Source organism: Netta rufina (genome assembly GCF_964035555.1).
Source record: "Netta rufina genome assembly, chromosome: 30".
NCBI lineage: Eukaryota > Metazoa > Chordata > Aves > Anseriformes > Anatidae > Netta > Netta rufina.
Genome location: NC_140154.1, coordinates 999,189 through 1,026,855, shown reverse-complemented (window position 1 = coordinate 1,026,855; position 27,667 = coordinate 999,189). Strand labels below are relative to the sequence as shown.

Below are 27,667 nucleotides of genomic sequence, written 5' to 3'. Positions count from 1 at the left end.
TTCCAGAGATGGGTTTAAAGGCATGCAAATGGGGCTTTACTCTTTGCACCCTGCCTTGTTTATCGGAGTAGAAACGTAATGCTTTACAGAACACTTGTAAAGCCTTGCTGCAGGAGAAAGAGATCCTCTGTGTCTAGAAGAAAGGGCGCTTTGCGTAAGGTCAAGCAGTTGGTGCTGCTGCTGCTTAACGCCGAGATTAAGGCTGGCGTTGCCTCCTGGCTCTGCAATCAGATGGTTCACGTTTCCTACTCGGGGGACGAGCCTTCTTTGGGGGAAAAGAAAACGATTTTATGCAGAAAACGGGGGGAGGGAAGCAGCTGGGCAGTCACCATTCCCTGCTGTGCTGAGCTCGGCGCTCTGAGCACCTTCACCTTTGCTTCGGGGCAGCGATCTGCGGCTGCAGCACTGCTCGGCGTTGGGTTGCGAGCACCGGCTGCGGCCGGGACAGGGACCTGGGCGGCCCCCGGGGGCCACGGGTGCCCGGTTTGCCCCGGGGCGGAGCGGGAGGCGGGCTGGGGCCGCCCCTGCTCGGGGGCAGCCTTCAAATAGCGGCGTTGGGCTCAGCACAGCGCAGCGCTCCGGCTCTTTGCACCATGGGCGGCAAGAAAGTGTGCATTGTGGGCTCGGGCAACTGGTGAGCACCCGGTGTTCGGCCACTCCGCGTCCCCTCCCGGAGCGTGGCACGGTTCCCACTCTCCCCGGGACACCGGGACCCCCGTGCGAGTGCCGTGGGGTGCCCCGGGCTCCCCCCGGTGCTGGCAGCCTCGGTGCCTATGGCTCCGTTTTGCCCGTGCAGGGGCTCGGCCATCGCCAAGATCGCGGGCAGCAACGCGGCACGGCTGAGCACCTTCGAGAACCTGGTGAGCATGTGGGTGCTGGAGGAGGAGGTGGGCGGCCGGCGGCTCACCGAAATCATCAACACGGAGCACGAGAACGTCAAGTACCTGCCGGGACACAAGCTGCCCCCCAACGTGGTGAGTGTGGCTGAGCACGAGATCCGCTGCCGGCAGCCGGGCTCCCTGGTGACAGGCAATAAAAAGCAGTGCCGGGAGCTGCCGCGGCCCCGCGGGCTGCAAAGGGGATGCACGGGGCTCGCTTAAACGTACCCAGTGACCTTGCAGCTCGCTTGGATGAGCCGCAGCCCTGGCCACCCTCGCTGCCCACCTTTGCCCCTGCTCTGGCATCCCACAGGCTGGGCTCGAGGCCATGCGGCTGCCTCCGAGCTGGCATCGGCGGCGCGCAGCGAGCCCGTACGCTCAGCCTTTTGTGCTGCCAGGCTCCAGCCCCTCTGCCCAGGGAAACCCCACGCAGTTGCCCTCCAGCCCCTCTTCCCCTCGTTGGGGATCGGGGCGGGCTCCTGGCCACGAAAAATGGGGTGTGAGTGCCGACGGTCCCACCCTGCAGGTGGCAGAGCCAGACCTGCTGAAAGCCTGCGCTGGGGCCGATGTCCTCCTGTTCGTGGTGCCCCACCAGTTCATCGGCAAGGTGTGCGAGCAGCTCAAGGGCCACGTGAAGAAAGATGCAATCGGGATGTCGCTCATCAAGGTGTGAGCAGGAGGAGCGCTGCCCTGGCAGCTGGGGGGTCATAAATTCTGCGGGGCTGCAAAGGGGAGCCAGGAGGGTTGGAGTAAAAAGCGGGCTCCAGGGTTTTAGTGGTGTACAAGAGGGTTTGGGAAGCCTTTGTGGGGGTTTGGAGGTGTGTTTGTGGAGTAGAAAAGGGTGTGAGGGCATGCAGGGGGTGTGAAGTGCTGTGAGTGGGGTGCAGCTGAGCTTTGGTGGGGCTGTTGGGGTGACAGCGTCGCAGGATGGGGAGTGACGGGGTTGGGACAGCGGGGGCCAGGTCCTGGAGGGGACAGGTGCTCATCTCCGCGCCTGGTTGTCTCCCAGGGGGTGGACGAAGGACCAGATGGGCTGAGGCTGATCTCAGACATTATCCACGAGAAGCTGGGAATCGAGATGAGCGTCCTCATGGGGGCCAACATCGCTAACGAAGTGGCAGAAGAGAAGTTCTGCGAAACAACCATCGGTAAGGAGCCGACGTCCCTCCTCGTTAGCAGCCCTCGTTTCTGACGAGCAGGAGGACGTAACGGGGGGGAGCGTGGTGCTGCCTAGAGAGAGCCGTCCCTTTTTGCCTGTGAAGGCAGCGAGGCTCCGTAGGAGCTGGATGAACTCATCCACAGGGTTTGCAGTGTGAGCGCTCACTTCATTAAAAGCGGAGTCGTGTGTCTGAAAGCTGCCAGCACCAACTGGGAGCATCTGGCAGGCAGCCTGGTCCAAGTGGAAGGGATGGACACTGAGAGACCCTTTAGGAAATAGAGTTCACCTACCTTTATCTCACGGGGCTTCAAGGGACAGTCACCTGGATCTCATGTCCTTGCTAGCCAGGGCTACTTGGGAGTTCATCTGGCGGCAGCTCCTGACATCCTCTGTGCTGTTTGTGAATCATACAGAGCAGCCAAAACCAACAGAACAGTTCTCTGGGTTAGAAGTTACAAGATTCAAAGTGTCCGTGCTTTAAACAAAAGCAAACAAGGCGTGCAGAAGGCTGCAGAGACCAGAGACGTGGAAGCAGAGTTTGCTGTCGCTGCAAGCACAGCAACGCTCCCATGCAGGGCCCTGCAGGAACAGAGAGAGCAGCAGCCTCCAAACACAAATTCGCAGTCTCTGAAGACACCTTTAATCTACTGGGCATGCCACTTCTGTCTTGCTCAATGCGATGGCAGGCATGGGAATCCCAAGGTTGAACCTTGGTTATCCGCCAGGCACTGTACGGTGGCGCTTTGTGGTCCCACAAACGTTTAGCAACGTCCAGCAGTTGAGCAAGAGATTCCTCTCCCTGCACTGGCCGCAAGGGCTACGCTGCAGGAACATACCAGGAGAAGAAAGCAGCCCTCCTCTGGGGTCTCCTTCACGTCTCCCTCTCTCCTCACGCTTTTCCTTTTGCCTCGTCAGGGTGCAAGAACGCGCAGTACGGGCAGATCCTGAAGGAGCTGATGCAGACACCGAATTTCCGCGTCACGGTGGTGCAGGAGGCTGACACCGTAGAGATCTGTGGGGCCCTGAAGGTGGGTGAGCTGCTGGCTGAGGTCTGCAGGTCTCTGTTAGCAGAGCCTGGGCTCTGCGGGGAGCTCTGGGGAGGAGGCTGCCACTTGGATGAACTCCTCGGGATATTGCACCCTGGCTCGCCGAGACGCTTGGGCAAAAGGCCAGGTTTTGGAGGCAGCTGTGTGTGTCCTGTTCGGCTCCTCGGAGGGATTGATGGCTGCTAGACAGGCAGGGGCAGGCAGCAGCCTGCTCTCGGGATCACACGGGCAGCTCGTGGATGTGGCAAAGCCCTGGGCTCTAGCGGGAACGGATCACTCCGTGCTATTGTCTTGCAGAACATCGTGGCTGTAGGGGCTGGTTTCTGTGATGGGCTCGGCTTCGGGGACAACACGAAGGCTGCTGTTATCCGTCTGGGCCTGATGGAGATGATCGGCTTCGCCAAACTCTTCTGCAAGGGCCCCGTCACCCCCTCCACCTTCCTGGAGAGCTGCGGGGTGGCTGATCTCATCACTACCTGCTACGGCGGTCGCAACCGCAAGGTGGCTGAGGCTTTTGCCAAGACTGGGAAGGTGAGCAGAGCGGGGAGCAGGCAACGAGGGGGACCTTAATACCTGCACCAATCTGCTGAGATGGCAGCAGCAGGGAGCCAGCGAGCCTTGTGGCATTCTTCACCTGCCCAGCGCCACGGCCTGGCTCCAGGGAAGGAGCTGTGGGGCAGTGGATGGCATCGCAGGCTCCAGCTCCCCTCCCTGTTGGGTTGTTTCAGTCTATTGAGCAGCTGGAGAAGGAGATGTTGAACGGGCAGAAGCTGCAGGGTCCCCAGACGTCTGCCGAGCTGCATCGCATCCTCAAAAGCAAGAACATGGTGGAGAAGTGAGTGCTCTCATCCCCCTTTTTTTTTTTTTTTTTTTTTTTGAGGCTGGGCTGGGATCTTCCCCGCAGATGTGGGAGGGGAAAATTCACCCTCAGTGTCCCTGCAGCTCAGGCAAAGCTTTGCAGTGCCTGCATCCAGCCTGGTGGGTGAGGCAGCACGCCGCAGTCCCACCTGCTCCTGCCCCGCGGTCCTGCGTGGCACAACAGAAGTGGAGGTGCTCTGGGAATGCAGCAAGGGCTGATTTTGTCCATCCTGCCCGTAGGTTCCCCCTCTTCACAGCCGTGTATCAGATCTGCTACGAGGGCAAACCTGTTACCGATGTCATCAAGTGTCTCCAGAACCACCCCGAGCACATGTAAGTGGGCTCTGCCTGCAAAAGCCCCGATCCTGCTGAGACGAGCAGAGAGCTCCTGCCCGCACCAACTTGCTGCTGCCACAGCTTTGCGAGGAGTCCAGATTTCCTGGGAGCCTTTGCAGAGCGCTGGAAGGGCAGAGGTTCCCCTTCTCAGCCCTGGAGACTGCCAGCCTGAGCCTGGCATCTGCACGGAGGTACCTGCTGATCCCCCTCTCTCTTCGAAGGGCCCGTTTAGCTTCTGCTTCTGTCTAGGGTCTGCCCTGAGCGGGGCTGAGCGTCTTTCTCCTTTCACTTTCTTTTGCTGCGATGGATTCCGTTCTCAGAGGGACTCTGCTAAGTCGTCTTGATCAATACGGGCTGTGCAGGAGGCACTGCCTTGGAGGGCAAGCTTTGCTATTAGCCCCATGGGGCCACTTCGCATGACACCAGCTCCTTCCTGCTTGCTGCTGTTGCTTTGGGCTTTGTGCTGCCTCGCAGAGGGGGCACGGTTCCCTGCCAGGCTCCACCAGAGACTGAAGCTCCTGAGGACTTTCAAAGGGGCTGACAAGCACTCTTCTTTCTAAGAAGCACCAGCACAGAAAATAGCTCTTTGCCACCCTGCCATGCACTGCTTCCCCAGCCACCACCAGCTGCTCCTGCTGATCGGGACGGCCGAGGCTCTGCGCGTGTGAGGACGGCTCCGGAGGGAGCCCTCGGAGCTCAATTATTCAGCTTTTTGCTCTCACACCCAAGCCTGGCCGCTGACCCCTTTTGTCACCGATTTGTCTGTGCTAATTCCATGCCCGCTGCCTGTCCCTGGGCAGCCCTCCTCCCTCGCCTTGGTTCGTCCTCTGGCTGGCTTTGGCAACGCAGGGACCAACTGCCCCAAAGTTTTTCTGAGCAGCTGGCAGGCAGCGCAGCCCTTGGCAGTGTACCTGCCGAAGCAGTTGGGCCGTGGTGCTTTTAGATGAGTGACCCGCAGCAGCTTTTGCCTTCACTCTTGCTCTGCTCTGTGCCGTAGGCTGGGCTTTGCTTCTTTCCGTGGCTTTATAGGAGCTGAGAAAGCAGGTTCCTCGTTTTCCCTGCCGCCCCTCGTGGGAGGGTGCTGGAAATTGCCCGCTAGCGCAAGGGGCAGCACAGGACGTGATCCACAGAGGTACAGGCAGACCTCCAGCATCACAAGAGAGGACAGAGGTCTCGTGCCTCATGCTGTGCCTTTGAAACTTGCCCCTTGTCCAGCTGGCTGCCACGTGCCTCTCTGGGCCTCTGAAGCTGGTTCACTCTGCTCGTGTTTGCTCAGGGCCGCGTGGCCGGCGGTTCACTGATCCCTGTCTGGGCTGGCAGGCTGCTGGAGCTGCTGCAGATCTCGCCCCTGTTCCGGGTCCTAGTGCCATTGGGTCTCTGACTAGCAGTGTACTTCATGAATGTTTAAAATCATAATAAATTTGGAGAGGGAAGGGGCGGCACACGCTTTTCTCTGCGGTTCCCGTGCATCGTTCTCTTTGGGTTGGTGCCCGCTGGTCTCACTAAGAGTGCAGGAGAGGGCACTGGCTGTTCCCTCCTGGCTCTGCACCCTTGTGTGCTGTTCCAAAAATGAGTAAGAGTGCCCCTGCAGGACAATGTTGGCTCAGAACATAACGCGGTGTCCCACTTGCTTTTTCTCAGCAGCAGTTCCTGTGTTCAAGTCTGGCTGTAGGACTGGGGAGGGCAGAAACTGCAGCACTGAGCTGGGTCCAGAATCCTAACCTGGGGCCGGCAGGAACCATGCCAGGGTCCCACTGTGCCACCTGTACCCCAGACTTTGATGTCTTAGCTTCTTGGGACGGTCTGTGCTGTTTTATTCATCTCTCTCCAGCTTCTTTTCCCTGCTGGACTTGCCTCATCCCTGCCTTTCTTTGAAACACATCTCGTACTGAGTGACCTTTCCAGGACTGTTAGTTCTCCGCTCGCCCTCTTGCTAGGGGAATTTAATCTGCTGGCAGTGCAGTTGTTTCTGTGCCTTTTATTAGACACGCATTCTCGGTAGCACCCTACGACCTTTAAATTCAACTGAGCGATCGTTCAGAAAGTAGCCAACATCGGCTTCCTCTGAGAAACTTCAATGAGCTTGGAGGGAAAATAAAGGAAGTCCAGTGTCTTCTTGCAGGGTTGGCACAACTTCTAGTTCCCTTTGTCTTGATGGGCTTCAGGAATCCCAGCTCAAGTGCTTGGATACGAGGCTCATACAGGGGAGAGAGCGTCCAAGCTCTCCTCCCTAGACACATCGCAGGCTCTCACCTCAGCATGTAAAGCTCTTGCCAGCACCTGCCTGGAGCTGCAGCAGAATCAGGAGCTGTGTTTTGGACTTAAATTTAGCTGTTAGCTCATCAGCTGCAGAAGTACATCGCTCCAAGCGTGGCTTTCTTTGCCATTACACACAGCTGGCAGTGCCTGAGTTCCTCCAGGCCTTGTCAGCAGTTGCTGAGGGTCGCGAGTCTCACCTGGGGGGGGCCAGCGCATGCATCCCTCGCTTTCAGACAGCCCGTGCCTTGCACTAGCGTTGGAGTTCATGAGCTATAAAAAGTCTTCCCTTTAACATTTGGAGTTATGTTCTGCAGCCTCAGCACATCCAGGCACTGCAGGGTCTGCACAGCTCAGGGCTCTGCAGCGCCGGGGCTGCTGCAGCCTGAGCAAGAAGACGCAGACGAGGGGGTGGCCCCAGTTCTTGCACTCCGAGCACCTCAAAGAGCCCACAGCCTGGGGCTGTGCTGTGCCTGTGGGATCAGAGAATCCCAAAATCATTAGGGTTGGGAAAGCCCTCCAAGATCATCCGGTCCAACCATCCCCTACCACTACTGCCACCCACTGAACCATGTCCCCAAGCACCACATCCAACCTGTCCTTAAACACCCCCAGGGACGGTGACACCTCCCTGGACAACCCGTTGCAATGCCTGACCACTCTTTCTGACAAGAAATATCTCCTCATTCCCAACCTCAACTACAAGCAAGGAGCTCGGGGCTTGGAGGGAGAGCACCACGCTGTGCCACCAGCAGCCACAGCGCTTTTTGGAGGCAAACAAGTTCTCCAAATTGTGAGCTGTGAGCACAGCCTGGGCCCTGAGGGAGGGTGAAGAAGCCAGTGACCACCTCAGGCACAGAGCAGGGACCAGGGTGTCCCGAGCACCTCAGGGCTGGAGCAAGGCGCCCGTGTGAGGGGCTGGCCCCTCAGCCTCACACAGTGCTGAGAAGCGAGGAGACCCTGAGGGAGCTGTTCAGAGAGACATGGGGCAGGGGGCAGAGCCTGAGGGACAGGGGGCAGAGCCTGAGGGACAGGCGACAGCGCCTGGGGGATGGCGGGCTCCTGAGGCGAAGGAGCAGCCGCACAGCAGATGGCGCCACAGCCTCACCCCCCCCCCCCAATAAAGACTACAACTCCCAGCAGGCAGCGCGGCCCCGCCTTCCCCACGGGGCACTACCGGGAAGCGCGGCCCTGAGGTGGCGGCGGAGCCTTGGAAGCGCCGGTAGGGACCGGGACCGGGACCGGAGGGGAGGGGAGGGGAGGGGAGGGGGAGGGCCGCTTGCTGACCGCCGCCTTGTGTTACAGGCATGGTGTCGGGCAAGCAGCTGGCTGATTTCGGCTACAAGGCGTTCTCCGGCTCCATGATGCTGCTGACGGTGTACGGCGGGTACCTGTGCGGCGTCCGCGCCTACCGCCTGCTGCAGCGCCGCCGGGAGAGGGAGGCGGCGGCGGCGGCGAGGCCCGAGAGCTGAGGGGGGGCTCGGACTGTGGATTTTCCCTCCCCCCCCCTCCTAAGATTCCCACATAAAGAGCGCAATAAAAGCCCCCGGAGAAGCCCCCGAGCTCGGTGTCGTGTCCTCATCCCGCCGCGGGGCTGGGGGTGCATCAGGTTTGGGGTTTTTCTGAGGGATTTTGGGGTTTATTTAAGGCGAGGCGCGGTTCTGAAGCGTTTTTGTTTTTTTTTTTTAATCGGAGATAAGAGTAAACAATGGTATAAAACGGTAACAACTCAAGGAGTTTCCCACATTCTGCTCCTGCTCGGCGCGCAGGGCTGCCCGCTGCCCCCAAGTACCATCAAGTAAAAAAGAAGAAGCGAAGCCCACGGCCTGGCCACCTTGCCGGCCCAGTGATTTCCTCCACAGAATTGCAAAAAATCAGAGCAGCAACATTCACTTTTGGCTAGAAGTACAGACAAGCAGGACTGGAAACAGTTTGGGGAAAACTAGGAGCAGCCCCCCAACCCTGGGCCACCCTCAGGTCCTAGCTTAGCTGACTCGAGCCAGTACATCTAGAAAAGTCTTCAAAACCATGTCTTGAAACAGAAAAAAAAAATGAAAAATTAAGGCATGTATTGTGAGAGTTGACTTAGGGGCAGTAAGCAAACCCCCTCCCCCTTTTTGGAAGGCTGTAGGTAGGACTTCAGAGGGGCTTGCAGCACCAAAAGAGGCAGCAAATGCTGGCCTGGTCCCTCGTGACAGCAGAGATAACAAGTGAAAACCTCCTCCTCAGCCTACAGCACCCCACCACCGAGTCACAACAACGGTTTTGTTGTAGCACAATCCAATTCAAAGCGTGGCTGTAATCCAGAGCGCTTGCAGTAGGGCTGAGAAAAGTCTCTGCTACAGCCCGGGTAGCTCGGAGGTGGACCAGAAACCCACCCCTCACGCCGTGCTCTGAGCAGCTTCTGGAGTGCATCGAGGAGCCGCAGGGAACAGTCACCGAGATGGCACCCGGCCCCTCCTGGGGGCAGCAGCCAGCCTCATCCAAACTCGTTTCCGCCTTGAGTTGATCCTAGTAAAAACCAGTTTGTCACATACAAACACACCTCTGCAAACATCAATGGGACTAAGATGGGGTACAACATGGCTTAAAATGAAATCTGTGGCTTTGGTTTTGCCCTAGTAATCGGCTTTCTCCCTTCTGTCGTGCAAAGCCTTTGCCTGGTCTGGATTGTGCCCATTTCAGATTTGCTGGAGGTTTTCTGGGGAAGGGGTATCTTGATTAAAGATCACTTGGGAATGTGGAGCTCAACACATCTAGATATTTAAAGACAAGTTCGTGTTTGCTCAAGGCCAACCCATGGCCTTACTCCTCTTCTGTCCACTGGCCACTCGCCACATGGCCGTTAACGCGGTTGGAGCCATTGCTCGAAGTGCTGAGAACTCCTTTTGTGCTGTTGGAAGTCACATCCTCCTCTTCAGAGCTGCTCTCTACATCACTGCGGTCATCTTTTGATACCTAAACAGTTCAAAAGAGATTGGGTAGTGGGAAGGGGAAGAGGGAAGTTGATAAATTCACAGGAAACAGCAGTAAAAAGGTTGCATTCATGTGATTAACCAGCCTCGGTCACTTACAATTACCTTCTATATTCCAGCCGTAGTAAATTCAAACTTACTAGGAAGAGCCTGTCTTCATGTACAGAAAGCAAGAAAGATGTTGGAAAGGGCAGTTGGGAGCTACGAGGTCCATTTTTCAAATACCCTGTCCATCTGTGGAAGCACTACGCATTTTCACTCACTAGATCAGAGGATGCTGTAGATCTCTGCCTGCTTTTGTCTTTGAAGAGCCTCATTTTAGATTGGTTAAAGGCTGCTTTTCCAAACAAGTGTGTTTTAAATTGAAAAAAATAAATCTCACACCTTTATAATCAGCAGGTATGATGACAAAATATACATATATCACTTCTAGAGAACACACTCTAGGGAGTGCCTTTGATATTTTACAAATTAACCAGCTATATTTATCACATCACTGTTTGCACAAAGCACCTCCCATTTTCACAGCTTGTGATTCATACATGAGATCCCATTTACGAGCAAAAGTGTGTTTGGACAGCAGGCTGTAGAAAAGAAACAACTACCTAATCCAGCAAAAAACAGTTCAGGTACAGAAGGAGCATCTCAGCCACGGGAATCTAGATCTGATCTACAGAGTTATGGTTTTAGTTAAAAGATGGGCTGCAAAGCCAGCTGAATTCCATTCGTACGTGGGATTTTGAACCTTTGGAAACCCCTCCAGGCACGGTTCTGGCCAGGGGTCGGGCACATGCCGCTGTTAGCTGCTCTCAGAGCACCACAGGAGGGCAGTGTACCAACACCGCAGAGCCAAGTGCACCAGAAGGTGAAGGGAAGGGATCACAAGCCCGGCCCTAACTGCAAATAAGCACCTTGGTCGCTGGCTGGGCGCCAGAGCCATAAACGCACCGGTGCCGAGCTGTGGCTGCGTGAATGGCACATGCTTTACATACCCCAAGGCGGGCTCTCCACACTTATGGCTGCAACTAATAGCCCTCATTTGCTTCAGATGCAAGCACTTTGTGGCTAGCATGTTTCCAGGCACTTCGGGACTTGATCCTACTCTGCTTGCTCTGAGCCAGGCTTACGGCTTTCAAACAGTACCAGCCAGGAAGTTTTTCAGCTCCAAGGAAGATGTGGCGGAAAGCCAGGTCAAGTTAATGATCTCCAGGATTGGTTCTGACAGGCCTGTTGGACGTACTGGCTTCTGTGTGTTGCCAAAACTTTTGGTATCTTTCCCCACTCTCCTATATTGGAAGTTCAAAGGGTGACAGGAAGGAAGCAGGAATCCCTCAGTATTTCTCCCCATTATCTGGGGGGCTAGTGACTGTTGTCATCCTTTTCACAAAAAAAAAGAACTGCTTCTCTGCTGCCCTCTTTCACCCAGCAGACTGTTAATGAGCACTAAAGAGAGACATCGGAGTCTCTGTGGGCCTGCAGAAGCAGAAAGGTCAAAGTCATGCAGCCATCTGACAGCAGAAGAACAAACCACCACAGGACACTGCTTAGACCTCTGAGACCTTTGGAAAAAACCTGCATTTTGGCATACTGTCAAAGCCAGCACTGTACAAAACAGGGAGACAAACATTTTAAGAGAAGGCACTACCCATCTGAAACCCCAAGACCATAACTTTGTGTTCATCTCGGCCTAGAAACAGACACAGATGTGTTTCAGTGTAGAAACAGAAGTACAGATCACACTTACATGCAAAGGATGAAACTGTCCAGCTCCAATCTGGCACAGAGGAAAAGGAGTGAGAAAAGAATGAAGAAGACAAAGCTTAGAGTCCTTTCTCTGGCTAGGTCACCTGGACAGGAGAGAAGCAAGGAAAGGAAAAAAGGTGTAGACCTCAGCTGTAGGAACAGCTGCACAGACAGAAAACAAGCCTTGCAGTAGCAGCTGCGGCAAACAGATGAAAAAAAAATCACATGCATGCTCTAAAATGTCTTCCTCTGGTGATGAGCACCACAAACAGCTACGATATATTCTTCAAGGTCACGTGCCATGTGTAAGGGCAACTAAGAAGTCAAACAAAATAAAGCAGAGCTATGAGAGAAACTCAGGTACACAATAAAAAAGGCATTTTGTGCTAGTAAATCAGTTATTGCACTCTGGTAGATGGAAGGAAACGTCTTCTCCTGATGGGCTGGCCAAGTGCCAAATTAGTTCCCAGACTGGCTTTCCCTGTCTCGTGCCTCTTCAGCTGAAGTGCACCTTTTAAGCTCGGCAACTTAGGTTACAGCCAAAAGTCAGCATTGTTTGCTCTCAGGGTACCATCTGCTGCCAGCAAGTTGCTGTAGTTTCACCCTCATTCTCCCTAAGACCCCAACACAATTAAAATTTGAATACGTAAGACTGAAACTAGGCTGCAACCCAGTAACAGCCAGCATACTCCCTGGAATTTCTGGTAACCCTTTCTCCTCTGCATGCTGCAGCTCAATGCCTGGCCATGCACTGGCAGCCAGAAGCCTTTGTCCTTGCTAACAAGCAGGAGATGCACAATCCTCATCGCAACCCAAAATGAGCTTTCTAATGCCTTAAACTCTAAACAAAGCACTTAACAGATCTGTCATCGCCATCATTATTACAACATCTCAGTGTTCTGGGTAATGGCATTATTTCCCTGTATGACTAGAGCAGAGAGGACAGCATCCTTGCCTTTGTATCTACCTGGCCCCTCAAGTTTGCAGAGCAACCAGGGTGAAAAAACAAATCAAAGTGCTCTTCTACAAAACATTTCTGATGCAATGACACTGAGAACTAGCACCAGCCCTCACTGAAGGGCTTGGTTTCTCAGGGTTCTTTCAGAGCTTATAGGAAAAGGACCCAAAACAGTCACCACCAGACTTACCTTGCCCCGCATGAGGGCCTTGTAGGCGGTGCGAATGATGAGATAGGACCAGATGATATGCAAGACCTGCAAGGTTACCAAAAGGCCATTGAAGAGCCACCATGAAGGATAGGGGCCAATCAACTCCCAGCTTTCAAAGAGGGTTGTGTTCAAAATCCTAGAAGAGATCCAGAAACACATTACAGATCAGTTGTGCTGGTAACATGGCTTCCAGCTCTAAATTAAGACGAGTGGCCAGCTGCACAACAGTTTGTATCATTTAAGCATCTGTTGCTTTGCTCCTGTCAGAGCAGCAATGCATCTAGTCTCCTGCCAGAGTTAGGAGACAGACTAAAGCTAATTAGAAACATTTGAACAGAGCAACAAACAGGAGAAGATGCGAACGTTCTGCAGTTTGGTTACACACACAGATCTGCTGCCAATTTCCTTCTCAACAGCATGAGCATTTGTAATAACTTTACAGGAAGTGATGTCAAGCTGCTCCGGCCATCAAAACAAGTGTTAACACATTCCTACTCGGGCCGTCTTCACCCATATTTAAAGATCACAGAAGAATTTTGTTCCCAGTAGGTCTGCCTCCCTGTGTGCTATTCCCTTCTCTCTTATTTTTTTATAGGTTTCTCCTGCCAAGCTGGAGGACTCGAAACTAGTTCACAGCCAAAGCATTGTGCTTCCTTTCATTGCTGCTTTGCTGTTCTCATCGCTGGGAGTTACTGCCAGTACTTCAGTAATTTAATAAACATTTTAGACTTTGTGAAGTAGAGACGTGTGGAGAGACCTTTAAAGATGCCATTAGTTTCACGTAGCTTTGAACACTTCACAGAAAAGAAAAACAAGCCTTTCAAAGAAGAACCTGAGCCCCGTCCCCCCCAAAACAGAGTCACAGAAACATCTACCTCCTAGCTGGCTTATCAATGACTTACATGCAACTCCAGAGGTCTGTTGATGTTTTACACTACTAATTAGGGACGGGAATATACATGAAGTGAAGCAGCCTAAGGTTTGCAATACCCACTGCGAGCTTGCCAGATTTCTGCACGAAGTTGTGGAATTACATTACAGCCAGTGGAAAATACATTAAAGATTTACAGGACTGCTGAGCAATAGCATGATGCAAGAGCATTACCTTGTGACAGACAACAGCAAGAAAAACAACAACAACTACCTCATCTGTCACTGGAAGGAGACTGTGGAAACAAAGGGATTAAAGGCCCTTCCTTATGCAGATTTCTTTGATGCGTTTTCTGGGAAACAAGCAGGAGCTTTAATTGCAACCCTGATATCAAAACATAAATGAAGGACTGTTTCTGTCTGCCACTAATGTACACCAAAAGAATAGCCATGCAGGCTGTCCGTCGCTCAGGAAAGAAATGTATGCAGTAAAATCAAAATAAATTGAATAATAATCAACTATAACCACATTTTCAGCACACTCTTTCTACAGAAACAAGTGGCTAACACCAGAACTACCTCACCAAGCCTGCTGGAGCAAGAGGGAATCTCATTATACGATGATTAGCTATAAGCCATTTAGCCAGGGTTTTACCTCTCCAGAAGCCTCAGACCTATTTTAGGCTCTACAGAGTCACGACTCAAGGGTAGGACAAAAGTGCCGTAAGAAATCAAAAGCAGCAATGATGACTAAGCCAGATACTCAGAAATTAATTTTACTTCAAGAGACCATGCCTCAACTGTAACTATTTCCAAAACTTCTCAAGTCAAGAGAAGCAAACAACCCTCTGAGTCGTTCAGATACCAGCTGACTCTGCTCCAGCTAATGAGCATTGTCATCACTTTGCAGTAAGAGGAGAGGGGCCAGCTGTGCGTTAAGATTCTAGTCGCTTTTCACACTCTCTCAACTGACTGTTGAGAGGTTTCTTCATATTTTTGATTGAAAGTACTGCTCCAAATGATACTTAGGTTGTCTGCAACTTCAGGCTGCCTTGAGGGGACAGGCTGTACTGCTTGCAAGAAGTCTAGGTACAAAGGCTTTGCTTAAGGGCTTGGAAGACCAAACAAGACCTTACACCTCAAGGTGCTTACCAAAAAGGATAAATGCCCAACCGTGTAACAATGAATACGACACCAAAGAGCATGAAGAAGGCATCACACAGACGCTGGTACTTGGCATAATTGGCTAGCTTTGCAGCCTAAAAAAGGAAAGAAACATGAGAGTGTTATTCCCTTCATGCAATCATGTAATTACCAGGCTGTAGAGCTCCAAAACCCTCAAGCCATCACATTTGTAAGGACTTAGGAACATTTAGGGATTATTCTCAGCAGTTATGAGGAAAAGCTGACAAGGCAGGATCAGCAACACAGGTTTTACGGCATATTTAATGCTGTTTTAGCAAGAACAGGAAAGTCAGCTTGCTCCCCTGAGACCACACTAGCGTTAGGTAAAGATCTGAAAGGAAACTCACCTCTAAGAGGAAATCGGATGCATCATGGAGACACAGCACCAGCGTTCCAACCCGCACCATATTATTCATGTAAGAGAATGTAATGAGTCCAATTGTAGCCAAGTGATGGACGAACATGATCAGGAAGTCCTGGAAACAGAAAAAAGAATTCAGAGCCTTTGGCTGTCAAACGAATACAGATGTTTAGAGCAGAGCCACCAAACTGACTAGCTGGGGTCAGAGGATTACTTCAGTTCAGTTCAGACTTGACTCCACTTCATGTAAAGCCCAGCTCATCACACAACATCCGTCATGATCACTAGAGGTTCCAGAAAGGTCTCTCCCAGCACCTGTGCTTCTGTAAGGTTGTAATTCTGCACACAGAAGTACAGCAGTCTTTGGCACATACTCGCAAGATCAAGATACGTATGGCTGCAGAATCCTCTCAAAAGATTGATAGGACAACATATGGTCCTCATTTTTGGCTCCTTTTGGTTTTGCAGTCATATTGCCAGTCCTTTCAGCTCTTGGCACAAACCGTAAGCACGCTGCTGTTACTGTTGTCAGCATGTAAAAACCTGCCAGAGCATAGCAGGCATAGAACAGAAGATAATCCAACAGCAAGAGCTAGGCCACTCCAGTAAAAAAGTTTTCACAATGCACGTACATTACATTCAAGGCTGTGTTCCAGTTCAGTCCCCTGGGTACAACACTAACACACCACCTCAGGGTTCCTTACCATGAGGAATGTAATACACAGAGCACAAAACTAAATATCACAAACAAATTATATCAGAGATGCTGTTAATCACACTCTTTCTGCATCTACTCTATATTTTGGAGCTAATATTCCAGTACAGGGAAGAAAGAAAGAAAAAAAAAAAAAAGAAAACTTATTTTTGAACAGTTAATACAAGAATCGGGATAGTTTGTTACTTTGCAGTTTGTATAACAGAAGCAATAAACTCTGATTTATTTTGAACTGTTTTCCAACAGCAACAATAAGCCAAATCCTAGAAGGCAATACAACGGAATTAGATTCCAGCAATCATGACCAGTCATCATTCTGCTACAGACACAGAAGAAAAATTACTTTCAAAAAAAGAATGCATTATCGCTTTAGTGTTTGCCATTTTCTCATCCTGCTCAGCAAGGTAATGCTTTAAGCATTTTATTTTCCTGCTTTCTTGCAAGCCTTCTAATTAAATCTTTTTTTTTTTTTTTTTTTTTTTTCCCCTCTCTCAATGATTTGCTGACTGTTTATTAGGAGGTATTGACTGATTCTGTTCTTTCCCCTGGAAGGTGAAAGGGACTCTTGAGGCTACACCAGGTTGCATAGCAGGCTTGCTCCTCCCTTTCCCCCAGGACTGGGTAGTGATTACAGAAGGAGGTAGGCTACACAGAGATGTGAACAAGGAAGAAAATTCAGTTATTACTATGCTTCAGCTCTACGGGCCAAGCACACTCATAATTTTTGTTAGTCTTGTCTATTTAGCAAAGTGGTTAGTGCAATTCTGGTTAATCTCACCTTCCGTTTAATGTCTGTAAACTGAGAAAACATGAGAGACCAATAGAAGGCCAGCTCCAAGATATAGTAATAATAAAGCCTGGATGTTAGAGGCTGGAAAACAAACAAACATAGCACAGTTAGAAGACAAAATACTTCAAAATTTACATTAAAATCCACTTTTTCCTTCCTTCCCATCCCACTCTGTTCCTTCAGAATGCTGAGGCGTAAGTTAAGAGATCCAGAATTAAGGTTTAGTAAAAACGAGCTGAAGCAACAGCCATCTTCCTCTAGGCTTATTCACACAAGCACACATTTGTGTTTGACAGCAGAATCTTACTCTTTTTGAATAAAGTTCAATGTTTACAAATCATACTGCAGCCTCTTGGATTAGGAAAGCCAGGCACTGAACCAAACTGGTTGGCCTCTATACAATCATACTTGCTGCATAATTAAAATAACACTGTAAATAAGTTACTTTTAATAACCTCAGCAGCAAGTAAACACAAAATGAGTATGAACTGAGTCTGTTCCATCTGAGGAAACACTGCTGTTAACAAACCTAACCAGGATCTGAAGGGCAAATGCCATCTTTGTACCTACAGAAAGGGATGGCCACTTTCTAACTAGAAAGCTTACCAGGTTGCAGCCTGTGCAGCATGCACAGAATGAGAAGCAGCCACATCTAACGAGTTTCAATTTGCTGTCATTAACAAAAATACGAACTGAAATTGTGAAGATCTGGATCCAGTAAGTGTTTACGTCCTACCTGAAAAGGATAGTTGTACCAGCACTGTCGTGTGTCCCAGAACCAGGGTGCCTTAAAGGAAAAAGACACGTTCTTATTCTGCATTGTTTTGTTGTTGTTATCGTTTTTTAATTCACTGCCATCTAAGGCAATTGACCACTACAATTCTGTTTCACATAAATTGCATCTCCATTCTACCATCCAACCTAAGTTTATTGTAAAAACATCATAATGATTTAAAATATTCTTTGGGCACCCAAAGGCAAGCTACAATGCAATGGAAATTCAAAGAACAAGCATAAAGCTCTAATAATAATGACCCAAAGAGATGAATCTGTATCCCTGCAGGAAGGAAAGAGATTAGCAAGAAAATAAGCAGTTCTCCACACCAAGAAAGCAGGGCTGTCTTGTTCTGGTGTAACGCAACAAAGAGGTTTCTAATATTTCCATAATGACAGATTTGTTTACAACCAGGATCTCAAATAAGGGAACACAAAGATGACTATCACCACTAAACTCCCCTTGTTTTAAGCTAGGCGCAAGCACACAAGGAACGCTGGTAAGCAAACCCTGAAATTTCATCAAGACAGCCAAAATCCAGTAGCACATCACACAGAAGAGTATGGAGGGAGAGGTGTGAAAGATCTACTCACCGTCCAGAGAAACCTGACTCCATAAAAAAATATACTTAAATAAAATGTAAATCTCCACCTGGAAAAAGAAGCAGAAAATGAAACGTATGAAATAGAAATAGCTTCTGGTTAACATTTGTAACAAAAATTGGAACAAACTGTGACAAAAACAATTCTGACACCTAAAAAGCATTCACCCACCAATCAGTAATCCTCCACTTGTAAACATTTTGTGCAAGGATAAACCTATTTAAGAGTTTTCAAACCAGACTAGTTTGTATCAACAGCCAAGTCCAGAGTGATCATGCATCTTTCATAACAAATCAATATAACAACAAGAAAAGTCATATTATCCAGAAGGTATCCTAATAACTGTATTTGTCCCTCTTACCTTGTGGCTTTAAGTAGACAAAACCATACTGGGGGGAAGAATTAATATGAAGAAAGTTACTGGAAAGGAAAGAAACCAGCACAGGAGAAATAAGTCAGGAAAAAATGTTCAGATGCTACTACGCTAACAGGGGTAACTATAAGCATTCAGAAGGAAACAAAGAACAAAAGAATGAATTGAATTGAAATGAAAAGAACAGGAATTCAAGAAATGTCTGTATACCAAAGTACACACACCATTGTTCAAGCCATAAATACTGGGAAAAATACTGGTCTACAACGTAAGTGTGCAGACAGCAGACTTGTCTTCGGTATAATTACTGGAGTTGTGCACGCGCATGTATGCACACACACCCCCTGAAGTGTTACTGTCTGCATTATGGACCTGGTGTGCTATGAAAAGCTGCTTATCGCAGACAGGAATGATTCCTGTACAGGTGTTCTGGGCTTTGGTGCACACATACGAAGTATTTGAGAAAAATCAATCCTAAAAAGCCCTCCTAATGTCTTGCAATTGCCTATATGAGTATTTATCTTCCACCAGCCAACCCCAAGACGCTAGTTTAAGTTAGCAGCTGACAATTTCAGTTAGAAAAGAGAACATACAGCTGGAGCTTTAAGATGAAGGCACATCTTGGCCTCTGCACAAACATACATGCTCTCACAAAATTTAGTGAGGGTGGTGGGTTTGTCCTGGTTCCTCCGATGACGAAACCAGCGCTGGATCTTTCGAACATCCCAGTCTAGCTGCTTTGACAAGCCTTCTAACCTTTTTCCATCTGGAGACTGAAGGAAAATGAAACAAGTGTCATTTCTCCTACTTCTCAATCTGTGTGCAATCTGAAAACCCTTCTGTACTATGACAGACACGATGCACAGAGAAAAAAAACACACTACAAAGGCACTACATATGGACTATTACATTTTAAAAGCAAGAACCTGTTGCCACAAATTTTCATTCAAGTTTAACCATCAAAAGCCACTAATGACTTAATTATTCAGAACACTTCTGGTTTAACATTTCCTCATCTATTTCGTCATTTGACAGCACGTTACTACACAGAATGCAATTGTTCTGTTTCTTAATTTGGGAGGAGGAGCAACTTTTAAAATGTCCTGCCCTACCTGTTAAAACTTGCACATCAACTCGACCTGTCCAGAATTCAGAGAGATCAAAGCTGAATACATTTAAGGGTTGTTACTCACTGTGGAGTTTAGGGAAACTTTAAAGTAAAAATTTGGATTTAACACATCAGATATGAATATATTCAAAAAGAGCATCATGGAGATGGCATTATTTCCATTATCACTTTTAAATTTATGAATAAAATTAAGCTTGACAACAGAAATAACTGCACGATAAAGAATGCATCACTGTTCTCCGACTGGAAACTCTACTGGCAGTTTATTTGTTTGAACAATGACATAAATGGATTTATAAGAGCAAAGTGAACAAAACCTGATAACTACCTCTAAAATGGCCCAGTGGTGAGATAAGCCACGTTAGTTTCAGACCAGTGTCCTTTTAACAAGCTCTGCCAGGGAGCTCTTACAACTGAAAGATGATAAACACATTTTACCACTCGAGTTATATACAAACCCCAAAAGCTATGCAGAATGCTCATTTAATAAAGAGTCACCAGACTGTTGAACTGAAAAGCAGAATAATCTGTCAGCTGATGTTCAGTACTGAAACCACAACTTTCTTGTAATTCCATCGCTGCCAGACCTCTTGCCTCTGTACTAGGCTCAGGTTCAGGCTGCCTGACACTTGTGCAGTGGAAGCAAACCTGCCTCAAAGGAGAACAGGCAGAGCTCCCATTTCAGAACAGCACTGACATCTTTCCCCTCATCAGTGGCATCAGTGCCACCCTACATTCCGATCCTCCAGATCTCAACAGCACAGAAAGCATACTGGTACAGTTAAATGCAGCTCTGTTTTCATAAGCTAGATAAATTTTGCACAGCATGCATCCCCATGGGTTTCCTGAACATTAATTTCAAGGACATCCCCTACATAAAAGTCCTCCCCACAAATGGCATCAAATTATAGGGGCCTTTCAGTTCACATGTCATCCCAAATACTTCAGAACTTTAATGTTCCCACGAGGCAAGTTTTGCTAAGGTTTTTATAGAATTTCCCTTCCATTCACTGAGCGCTTTATCTGCTGCACTCGAAATGAAGTTCAGCATCACCAAATGAGAACATAAAACCTTCCATTTTACTATCTTTAATGAAAATCTATCACACCATCTGGGTTGATTTAACCGTCAATACTCAATAGAGTACAGACAGCACGCAATTCTGTCGTTCCGAAGGGAAAGAGCGCTGTCAGCTCAAGTGAGAGAGAAGACCTGAAGCTGATAACAACAGAAATACCTACTGTCAACATCCAACAGCCTGCCATTTGGCAGGGCACGCTTCTATTGACTGAATGGCTTTGCTTGTGGAAGGGACTTCCACTGCGACAGCTGCTGAGCAATCGCAGAGGAGGCAAAAGGAAGATGGTGGCACTCACACGGCTGGCCACCAGATCTCCAGGGAGCAGCTCTTTTCCAATAGAAAGTGAAAGATGCTACGGAATTCCTGTTCAACCAACAGTTGTCACCCGTTCCCTTAGTTACAATTTGGACAAAGGGAACTAAAGGAAGAAGCCTCTTCTTAAAAGGCAACAACTTTGATTCAAAAAAGATTCCTCTATGTGCAAAAGCTCAGGTCAGCCATAAAGAGAATTTACGTTCCTACGAGAAGATCTCAAAGTAAAATAAAGAGCACACTTGTGCATGCACAGTGTGAAATGCACTCTTCACACTAGAGAAGTGGAAGACAAAAAATACCAACGTTCATTCCTACAGGCCTCCATTTCCAGCAGAATTCGCAGTGTGACTCACCTTAGTGATGGATGTAAACACTTTCTCTAAAATTGCATTAGGCTGAGCTCTGTGAGGTCCACTGTCTTGAATGCCAAGGTTTATGGCACAGGGCTTGGCAATAAATCTGAAAGAGTTCCAAACAAAGAGCCACATTAGAACAAGGCGTTAGTTCCCCTCCTCTGCCTAAATCACAACAACCCCAACTTGTCACAAATTGCAAAACCTATTCAAAAACCTTTTGAAGATCTTCACTCATGTTGCTCAAAGGAACTTCACAGGTAAAGAAACATTTTTTATTAGTCCACCTGGGAATTGTAGACAGCACATACCGTACGCACACCTAAAATGAAAAGTTAAATCTTAAGGCCCTTGGCTTGCAGGATCAGGATGCAAGATATATTAGCTCAGAAATAAATAATAGACACTGATGGGAGATCCCTGCAAACTACTAGAGCCCCCAAAGCACCACAAACAAAATGCCTTATTTCCAAAATGCTTCCTGGTGTCGCATAGCTCAGAAAAAAAGGGAAGTTCGAGTGACATGGTTCCTAAAAGACACAGCCGCAGTTCTATTTTTCCCCAAGAGGACAAAAAAAAAAAAAAAAGTGGTTTATTTCCTTAGGGAGAATGGGGAAGATGTACCAAGTCTCTCAGTCCGAGAGCCAAGATCTCAACATCTCAGTCCTGTATGCACCATGTTTTCTCAAAGCTGATCTAGCACTTTGTGAATTTTATAGCACAGACACTCCAAAAACAAGATGCAACTGAAGTGAAAATACATGCCTTCAAAAATAAGTAGGTTTCGCTGTACCTTTGTGTCAAGTTGGCCAAGGGATGCTATGGAAAACGCATGTGTTACCTGAAAATGTGACCTGTATTCCCTCCTGTTGGTGGGGCAAGAGCTTTCAAGGAACAGCAAATTCAAGAAAAACATCAATTACTTTGAGAGCACGTCAAAAAACCTGTTTCTCAAAAACAATTTTGAAAAGGACCCAATATTTGCATCATTAAATCGACCTTGCTTCAAAACAGAGGTTGATTCAGAGACAACTTTATTACACATATGTATTCCATTTAGAAGGCTTGGAGTGCCATTAAGCAGAAAGCGCTGCTTTTTCCAGCCATTAAATCTGTTGCCACTTCTCCCTGTGCTTAAAAGAAGAGATTAAAATTCAGCAGGATCATTACTCTAAGTGTTCCAACCGCAATCTTTCTTGGGAGTGCATTGTTAATATTCCAGTAACACATAGCTTTGACTGGATCTAAGAACAGACACAGGTTCTAGGGCTTTCCCCTTGAGAAACTGTGGATCAGCTCATGAGTAATCCTAAAGGCACTCCTCTGCTTTCAGAAAACGCTAAACAAGTACCAGGCACCACAGCACCAGGTTTCGCTGTCCTGCCCTGTTTCTTCATACGTCCTGTTCGTTTCAACAGTTGCAGCTAAAAGAGAAAAAAAAAAAAAAAAAAACAAAAAAAGAAAAAAGGAAAGGGTGATTTCCTTTCAGCTTGGCTCTTCCCTGCTCTAAAGGCTCACTGCTTCCTCTCCAATCCAGCCCACCAGCCAGCAATCATCTTAGGATGTTATAAAACAGTTGGCTGGACCTTCATAAAAGCGCCCATCTCCATACTTTGCTTTCCTGCAGGATACACCATGACAACAGCAAAGGAGCACATGTGTGCAGTCACAGCATGCCAGATCAATACCTTTATTTCATTTGCTGGAACACGGCGTTTGCAGCTCCATAAAGACAAAAAAAAAAATCTCAATCTGGCCTGACGATACTCAGGCTGGGAAAAGTTTCCTCGTATGTGAGAGAAAACCTGGAAATCTGCACATTCAATACATTTATTATTCAGGAGACTGCTTAAGAGCCAAGAGGAGAATGAATGGTTAAGAAAGCTCACATGATGCACAGAATGTGGCTTTATCTTAGAATTCAAATCCTGAAGCATCAAAGAAAGAAGAAAGAACATCTCCTTAGATATAGAAATGAGTGGAAATAATTCACTTTAGGACCCAACGCTTACCAAAAAGAAAAAGCAATCAACCAAACAAAAAAAAACTCTGCCAAAAAGTATTCCTGAGTTATAAGCTTCCTTCACTAGAAGGCTTTGGGAAAAAATACAGATGTTTCCAGAAATCAGGAAAAAAAAATCATCAAAAGTACACTACATACTACAGATACTGCGCAGGACTCGAGGAACTCAGTGAAGCCTGCAGGTGAGCACAGAGCAGAACAAAACCCCCACCAACACTTCTGGGTGCACAGAAGCAAGCAGACATCAAGGCAAGCGCACAGGACACGCCACACTAAGGGAGGGAGTTCCAGCAAGGTGATGTGCCTTTAGGGCTGAGCTAAGGTGGCTGTGGTGTTTTACATTTTTGGCCCCAAAATAGGTTTTCAGATGTGCAATTTTTGCAGTGTATCTCATAGAAAAAATATAAAACACAACTGCACAGCAATAGTAGTTAAGCACTAAAAAACACTGCCCAAATTGTAGAATTCCCATTCTTTCCAGAATTCCCATTCTTGGGGATATTCAAAACTGAAGAGCACCACGAGCAACCTGACCTAGAACACTGTCGTGCTTTGAGGAAAGGACTGCAAAGGTGACCAAGAAGTCCCTTCCAATCTAAATTACTTTATGATTCCATAGAAAATACTGCAGCAACTATTCCCAAGGTCAAGATCCTACCACACCCTCGGCACAAGGAGTTATCATCATTTCACTACTTTTATTAGGCTTTTCGGAACACGTACCTGCGCATTGATGTAAGCCGTGCCTACCAACCTATCTGTTTCACCCTGCTTTTTAAGACGAACTGATTTTGAAACCAACACCAGTTTTCTAGCACGCAGACTCACGCATAACAAGCACTTCTTGGGCATGTCGTACTTGACAAATCCAGCCTCAGAATCCTCCTTTGTGGAACAGTTTGGTTTGTCTGGTAAATCCCTACTACAATTCTGAAAAGGAAGAACAATCTCCTAAATAATAAGATTTATAAAGTAGGCACATCCTGCAGCTAATGCACTCAAGAGTTCATCTCTTTATAGTCTCTCAGTTTCGCTGTGTTAAGATTAAACCTCACTTAAACTGTACCAAATTTTCCAGACAGCACTGACAAAACAACAGCTAAAACCACTTTATTTTTTCCCCTACCAGAACGAGCACAAGCAGCATATCCTTCCTCAGACACAGAGAGTGACAAGAATACCTATACGTGAAAATGAACTCTGGTGTAAACACTAACACCTCGTATGAACGTCAGGCTTTGTGTTTTCCCAGATACCTGGGAACTATTTTGTGCCTGCAGTGGGACAAGATGCATAGGAAGAAGTCACAGCAATCACAACAAAAGAAAAAAAATAAGCCACACAAATCTGTACGCAGAAGTATTTCTTTATCTTGCCTGCCCAAAAATCCACCTTCAGCCAAGTCAGGACCTTACCTCACCCTGCAAGTCTTGGCTCATCCCTACAGTCAGGTTTTGAGCACACACCATTCCCATGTAGAGCCAGCCCAATGAGTATTTTGCCATCATCGTGATGCAAAGGGTAATTTACAGCAGCATTTGCCAACAGAGAAACATGTGCCAGTGTAACAAGTGTCAGTGTAACAAAAGCACTTCCTCACACTGAAGATCTATGGCAAACAGACAGAAGAGAAATGAAGAGAGGAGCTAAAATTAAAGAAATACAGACATTTATAATTCAAGTTCTGAGTCATCAAGTCCGATTGCCAATTGTGTGTCAAGGAAACCATTTGACTTAATCATCCCCAAGGCCAGAATTGGGGTATCTGCACAAGGGGATTTTATTAGACAGAACTGAACTTCTGACATCTTCAAGGTGGCAGGAGAAAGAAGAAAGCACTTCCTGAAAAATGTGGTCTTTGTAAATAAACACGCTAGAAACAACCTTGCATTTTGCTTCATGATCTGCTTTCACCGGGATACCACCACGGAGACAGCGCTGACACTGTTAAAGGAAAGGAACAAACCCTCTCAGGAAGCAGCCTGTGGTCTCCAGGCTCTATTGTGCAGGAGGAGTACTTAATTATCCATTTGAGTCCTTCCTAAACCAACACTGCAAAAGAAATTTCACATACCAGGGCACAGTGCAGACATTATCTGGATAAAATAATTGTTAGCAGGAAGATTTTGGTATTAGGTACAATGGGATGCACTGTAGCTCTCTGAATCTCTCTTAATCCAGAGAAAAGAAACATTTGCACTTCTTCCCCAAGGTAAGACACCTGGACTGAAATGGGAAGCGAGGAGACCTTCCTGCAATGCTCCTTCCAGGGGTAGCATCCTGTCTCCCAGCTTCCTTGCCTTGTCTGCTGGCAACCGCATACATCTGGCCAAGACGAGCAGCAGGGTGCAAAGCTAAGATGAGGTTTTGGCACTGCCACGTATCTGGGTGTTCCTGGGCCCTCTGCACTGGTTTGAGCTGAGAGCAGCTTTCTGAAGTACTTAGAAGATCAGATGGAGAGGGAGGGAAATAAAAAGATGCTCAAACTTCTCTCCTACTCTGCTTACCCGCCTTACATTCTTCTCTACAGTTCTCCTGTCTTTTTACTTATTCCCAGTTCCCTCCTGTTGCTTAACTTCTGAAAGCTGAGAAAAAAAAGTACTCTTCTTACAGAAAACTTGCAAAGTAACACCAACTCAATCCCTAATTGCTTTAATCCTACGGCCCTTTCCACACTTAGAAATACTTCCCCTCTTTTCTTGCAGAAAGTTAAGACGAAACCAACCTTTGAAGAACTATTTGAACAGGTACCCGAGGTGTTTTAGCTGGCTGCACCTAACGGTTCTGTTAAGCAAGCTGCTTTCCTAATTAGCCTGTCACCCACAGAGCCTGCCCTGGGTACGGCTATAGGAGATATCCATCATGCAAAGGATAAACTCCTGCCTCAGGGGAGAGTTAATACACGCTTATGGATATTCAAGCGGATGGGAAGCGCGGCGTTACACCTGCTCTCGGGCAGCTACGCTGATCTGCACGCGCTTCCGTCCCGCAGGGGGGGGACCCACAACTTGTTTAATGATACACCAGGCCATGTGAACGAGCCCAATTTCCTCATCCAGGAACTGGGACGGAAAGTACGCAGCGGGCAGAGCCCAGGAACGCCAGCAAGCCAAGCTGGGCAGGAGCAAAAAGAAATCAACCCAGCTCCTGGGGCTCTCCTCCTCGCCTCACCTCCGCCTCCAGCACCTGAGGAGCCTCCGGGGGGCCCAAAATCATGAGATAAGGGAGCCGTGAGGGGGTTCTGAGTGCCCTGACAGCCCCAAGGGTGGGTTTTGCCGTTCCTTTTCCACACAAAAAGCTAAAAAAAGAAAGCAGGGGGGTGCCTGGAGGCCTCACAGCTGCCTGAGGGGCGAGGGGGGGGGCCCTGAGCCCGGTTATCACGGGGGGGGGGCTGAGCCCGGCTGCCCCCGGGGCCTCGAGGCCCGTTGGTAACGGGTCCCGAGGCAGAAGCGGGAGGCCTGAGGGGAGGACCGGAGGGGTGTGAGGGGGGGGGGGGGGGAACCGGGGCTCACCTCTCGAACAGCAACCGCACGGCGAAGATACCGAGCGCCAACGGGAAGGCGGACAGGACGTGGCCGGCTCGCGGGTACTGCAGCCCGCTGCCCGGTGGACCCGCTTCCCCGGCCAGGTCCGCCCACGTCACGTTGTGGGGCAGCCAAAACCGCTCGTTCCAGAACCAGGCCCGCAGCGCCGCCGCCGCGGCCGCCGCCATTTTCCGCCGCCGCCGCCTCCTCCCCCCGCCCCCCTCCGCCGCCGCCGCCGCCGCCGCCGCCGCCACAGCCACAGCCGCGGCCGCCAGGGGGCGGGGCCTGTCCGCCTCCTAAGCCCCGCCCTCCCCTCCCTCGAACATGGCGCGCGTGCGCGGTGCCGCCCAGCCCCGCCCCCGCCGCGGACCGTTAGGCGCCCGCTGAGGAGAATGGGCGGGAACGGCCCCCCCCACCGCCCCCCCGCGGCCCGAGGTGGGGCGAAGGGGAAAAAAAAAACCTCGGGAAAAGTCCCGAGGTGAGGCTGAGGCGCAAGGTTCCTCTCAGAGGGCCTCGGGCTCTGCCTCAGGGAGGGGCTGGGTGAGGCAGGAGCTGAGGCAGCCGCTGTGGGATCAAATGGCGGTGGATAAACCTCCCCCCCCGATAACCCACCCTTCCATAAAACCTACTCCATCAATCCCCCCCCCCGATAAATCCCCTCTCCATGAATCCCCGACAAAAAAAAAGCCGACAAAAAGCTCCCTTGACTCGACAAAAGCCCCCTTCAATCAACCCCCAGATAACCCCCCTCAATAAGACCCCCAAATAACCCCCACACACACCTCAGTAAACCCCTGAGGGCAAAATTCCTCTCACAGGCTCACAGCCCGCTTCACTCACCTCAAAATCAAGCTCCAAGGCGGCATGGTGCGATTTCTCACACGAACAGCTCATGGTAAGGTACCACAGATTACTTTTACTAATAACACCCATGTGGTTCAAAATTTAAGCACAAAATGGGTGTGATTTCTCACATGAAGAGTTCATGGTAAGGTACCATGGACTAGTTTTACTAATAACACTCACGTGCTTAAACATTTAAGCACAAAACATGGAGTGAGAGGTATGCTTGTTACCAAAGTTTAAGATAATAGTAATAGTTTTCAGAACTTTCAGAAAATTCCTCATAGTTTTCAGCTTGACAGCCTTG

At 48.8% G+C, this 27,667-nt stretch overlaps 3 protein-coding genes across 4 annotated transcripts; 2 read left to right on the top strand and 1 right to left on the bottom strand.

The window, feature by feature from the left end:
* The first annotated feature begins 493 nt into the window (after positions 1 to 493).
* Positions 494 to 5,677, top strand: GPD1 (glycerol-3-phosphate dehydrogenase 1). The gene is made up of 8 exons (XM_084303494.1): positions 494 to 634; positions 797 to 974; positions 1,405 to 1,545; positions 1,888 to 2,026; positions 2,953 to 3,065; positions 3,381 to 3,614; positions 3,812 to 3,918; positions 4,182 to 5,677. The coding sequence occupies exons 1-8, from the start codon at positions 594 to 596 to the stop codon at positions 4,276 to 4,278; spliced, it is 1,050 nt and encodes a 349-aa protein (XP_084159620.1). The 5' UTR covers positions 494 to 593; the 3' UTR covers positions 4,279 to 5,677.
* Positions 5,678 to 7,664: 1,987 nt separating this feature from the next.
* COX14 (cytochrome c oxidase assembly factor COX14) lies at positions 7,665 to 8,095 on the top strand. The gene is made up of 2 exons (XM_084303495.1): positions 7,665 to 7,755; positions 7,839 to 8,095. Exon 2 carries the CDS (start codon positions 7,841 to 7,843, stop codon positions 8,003 to 8,005), a length of 165 nt encoding a protein of 54 aa, XP_084159621.1. The 5' UTR covers positions 7,665 to 7,755; positions 7,839 to 7,840; the 3' UTR covers positions 8,006 to 8,095.
* A 140-nt stretch (positions 8,096 to 8,235) lies between these two features.
* CERS5 (ceramide synthase 5) lies at positions 8,236 to 26,726 on the bottom strand. Of its 2 annotated transcripts, none has more exons than XM_084303522.1 (10): positions 26,506 to 26,726; positions 20,971 to 21,076; positions 18,734 to 18,864; positions 17,710 to 17,767; positions 17,078 to 17,128; positions 16,330 to 16,422; positions 14,823 to 14,951; positions 14,443 to 14,549; positions 12,400 to 12,556; positions 8,236 to 9,491 (listed from the first exon to the last, which is right to left on the bottom strand). In XM_084303522.1, the coding sequence occupies exons 1-10, from the start codon at positions 26,703 to 26,705 to the stop codon at positions 9,339 to 9,341; spliced, it is 1,185 nt and encodes a 394-aa protein (XP_084159648.1). In that variant the 5' UTR covers positions 26,706 to 26,726; the 3' UTR covers positions 8,236 to 9,338. The 2 variants fall into 2 exon arrangements, with proteins under 2 accessions (XP_084159648.1, XP_084159647.1); XM_084303521.1 differs by lacking the exon at positions 26,506 to 26,726 and adding an exon at positions 18,080 to 18,107 and having other exon boundaries at positions 20,971 to 21,054.
* Between the last annotated feature and the right edge of the window lie 941 nt (positions 26,727 to 27,667).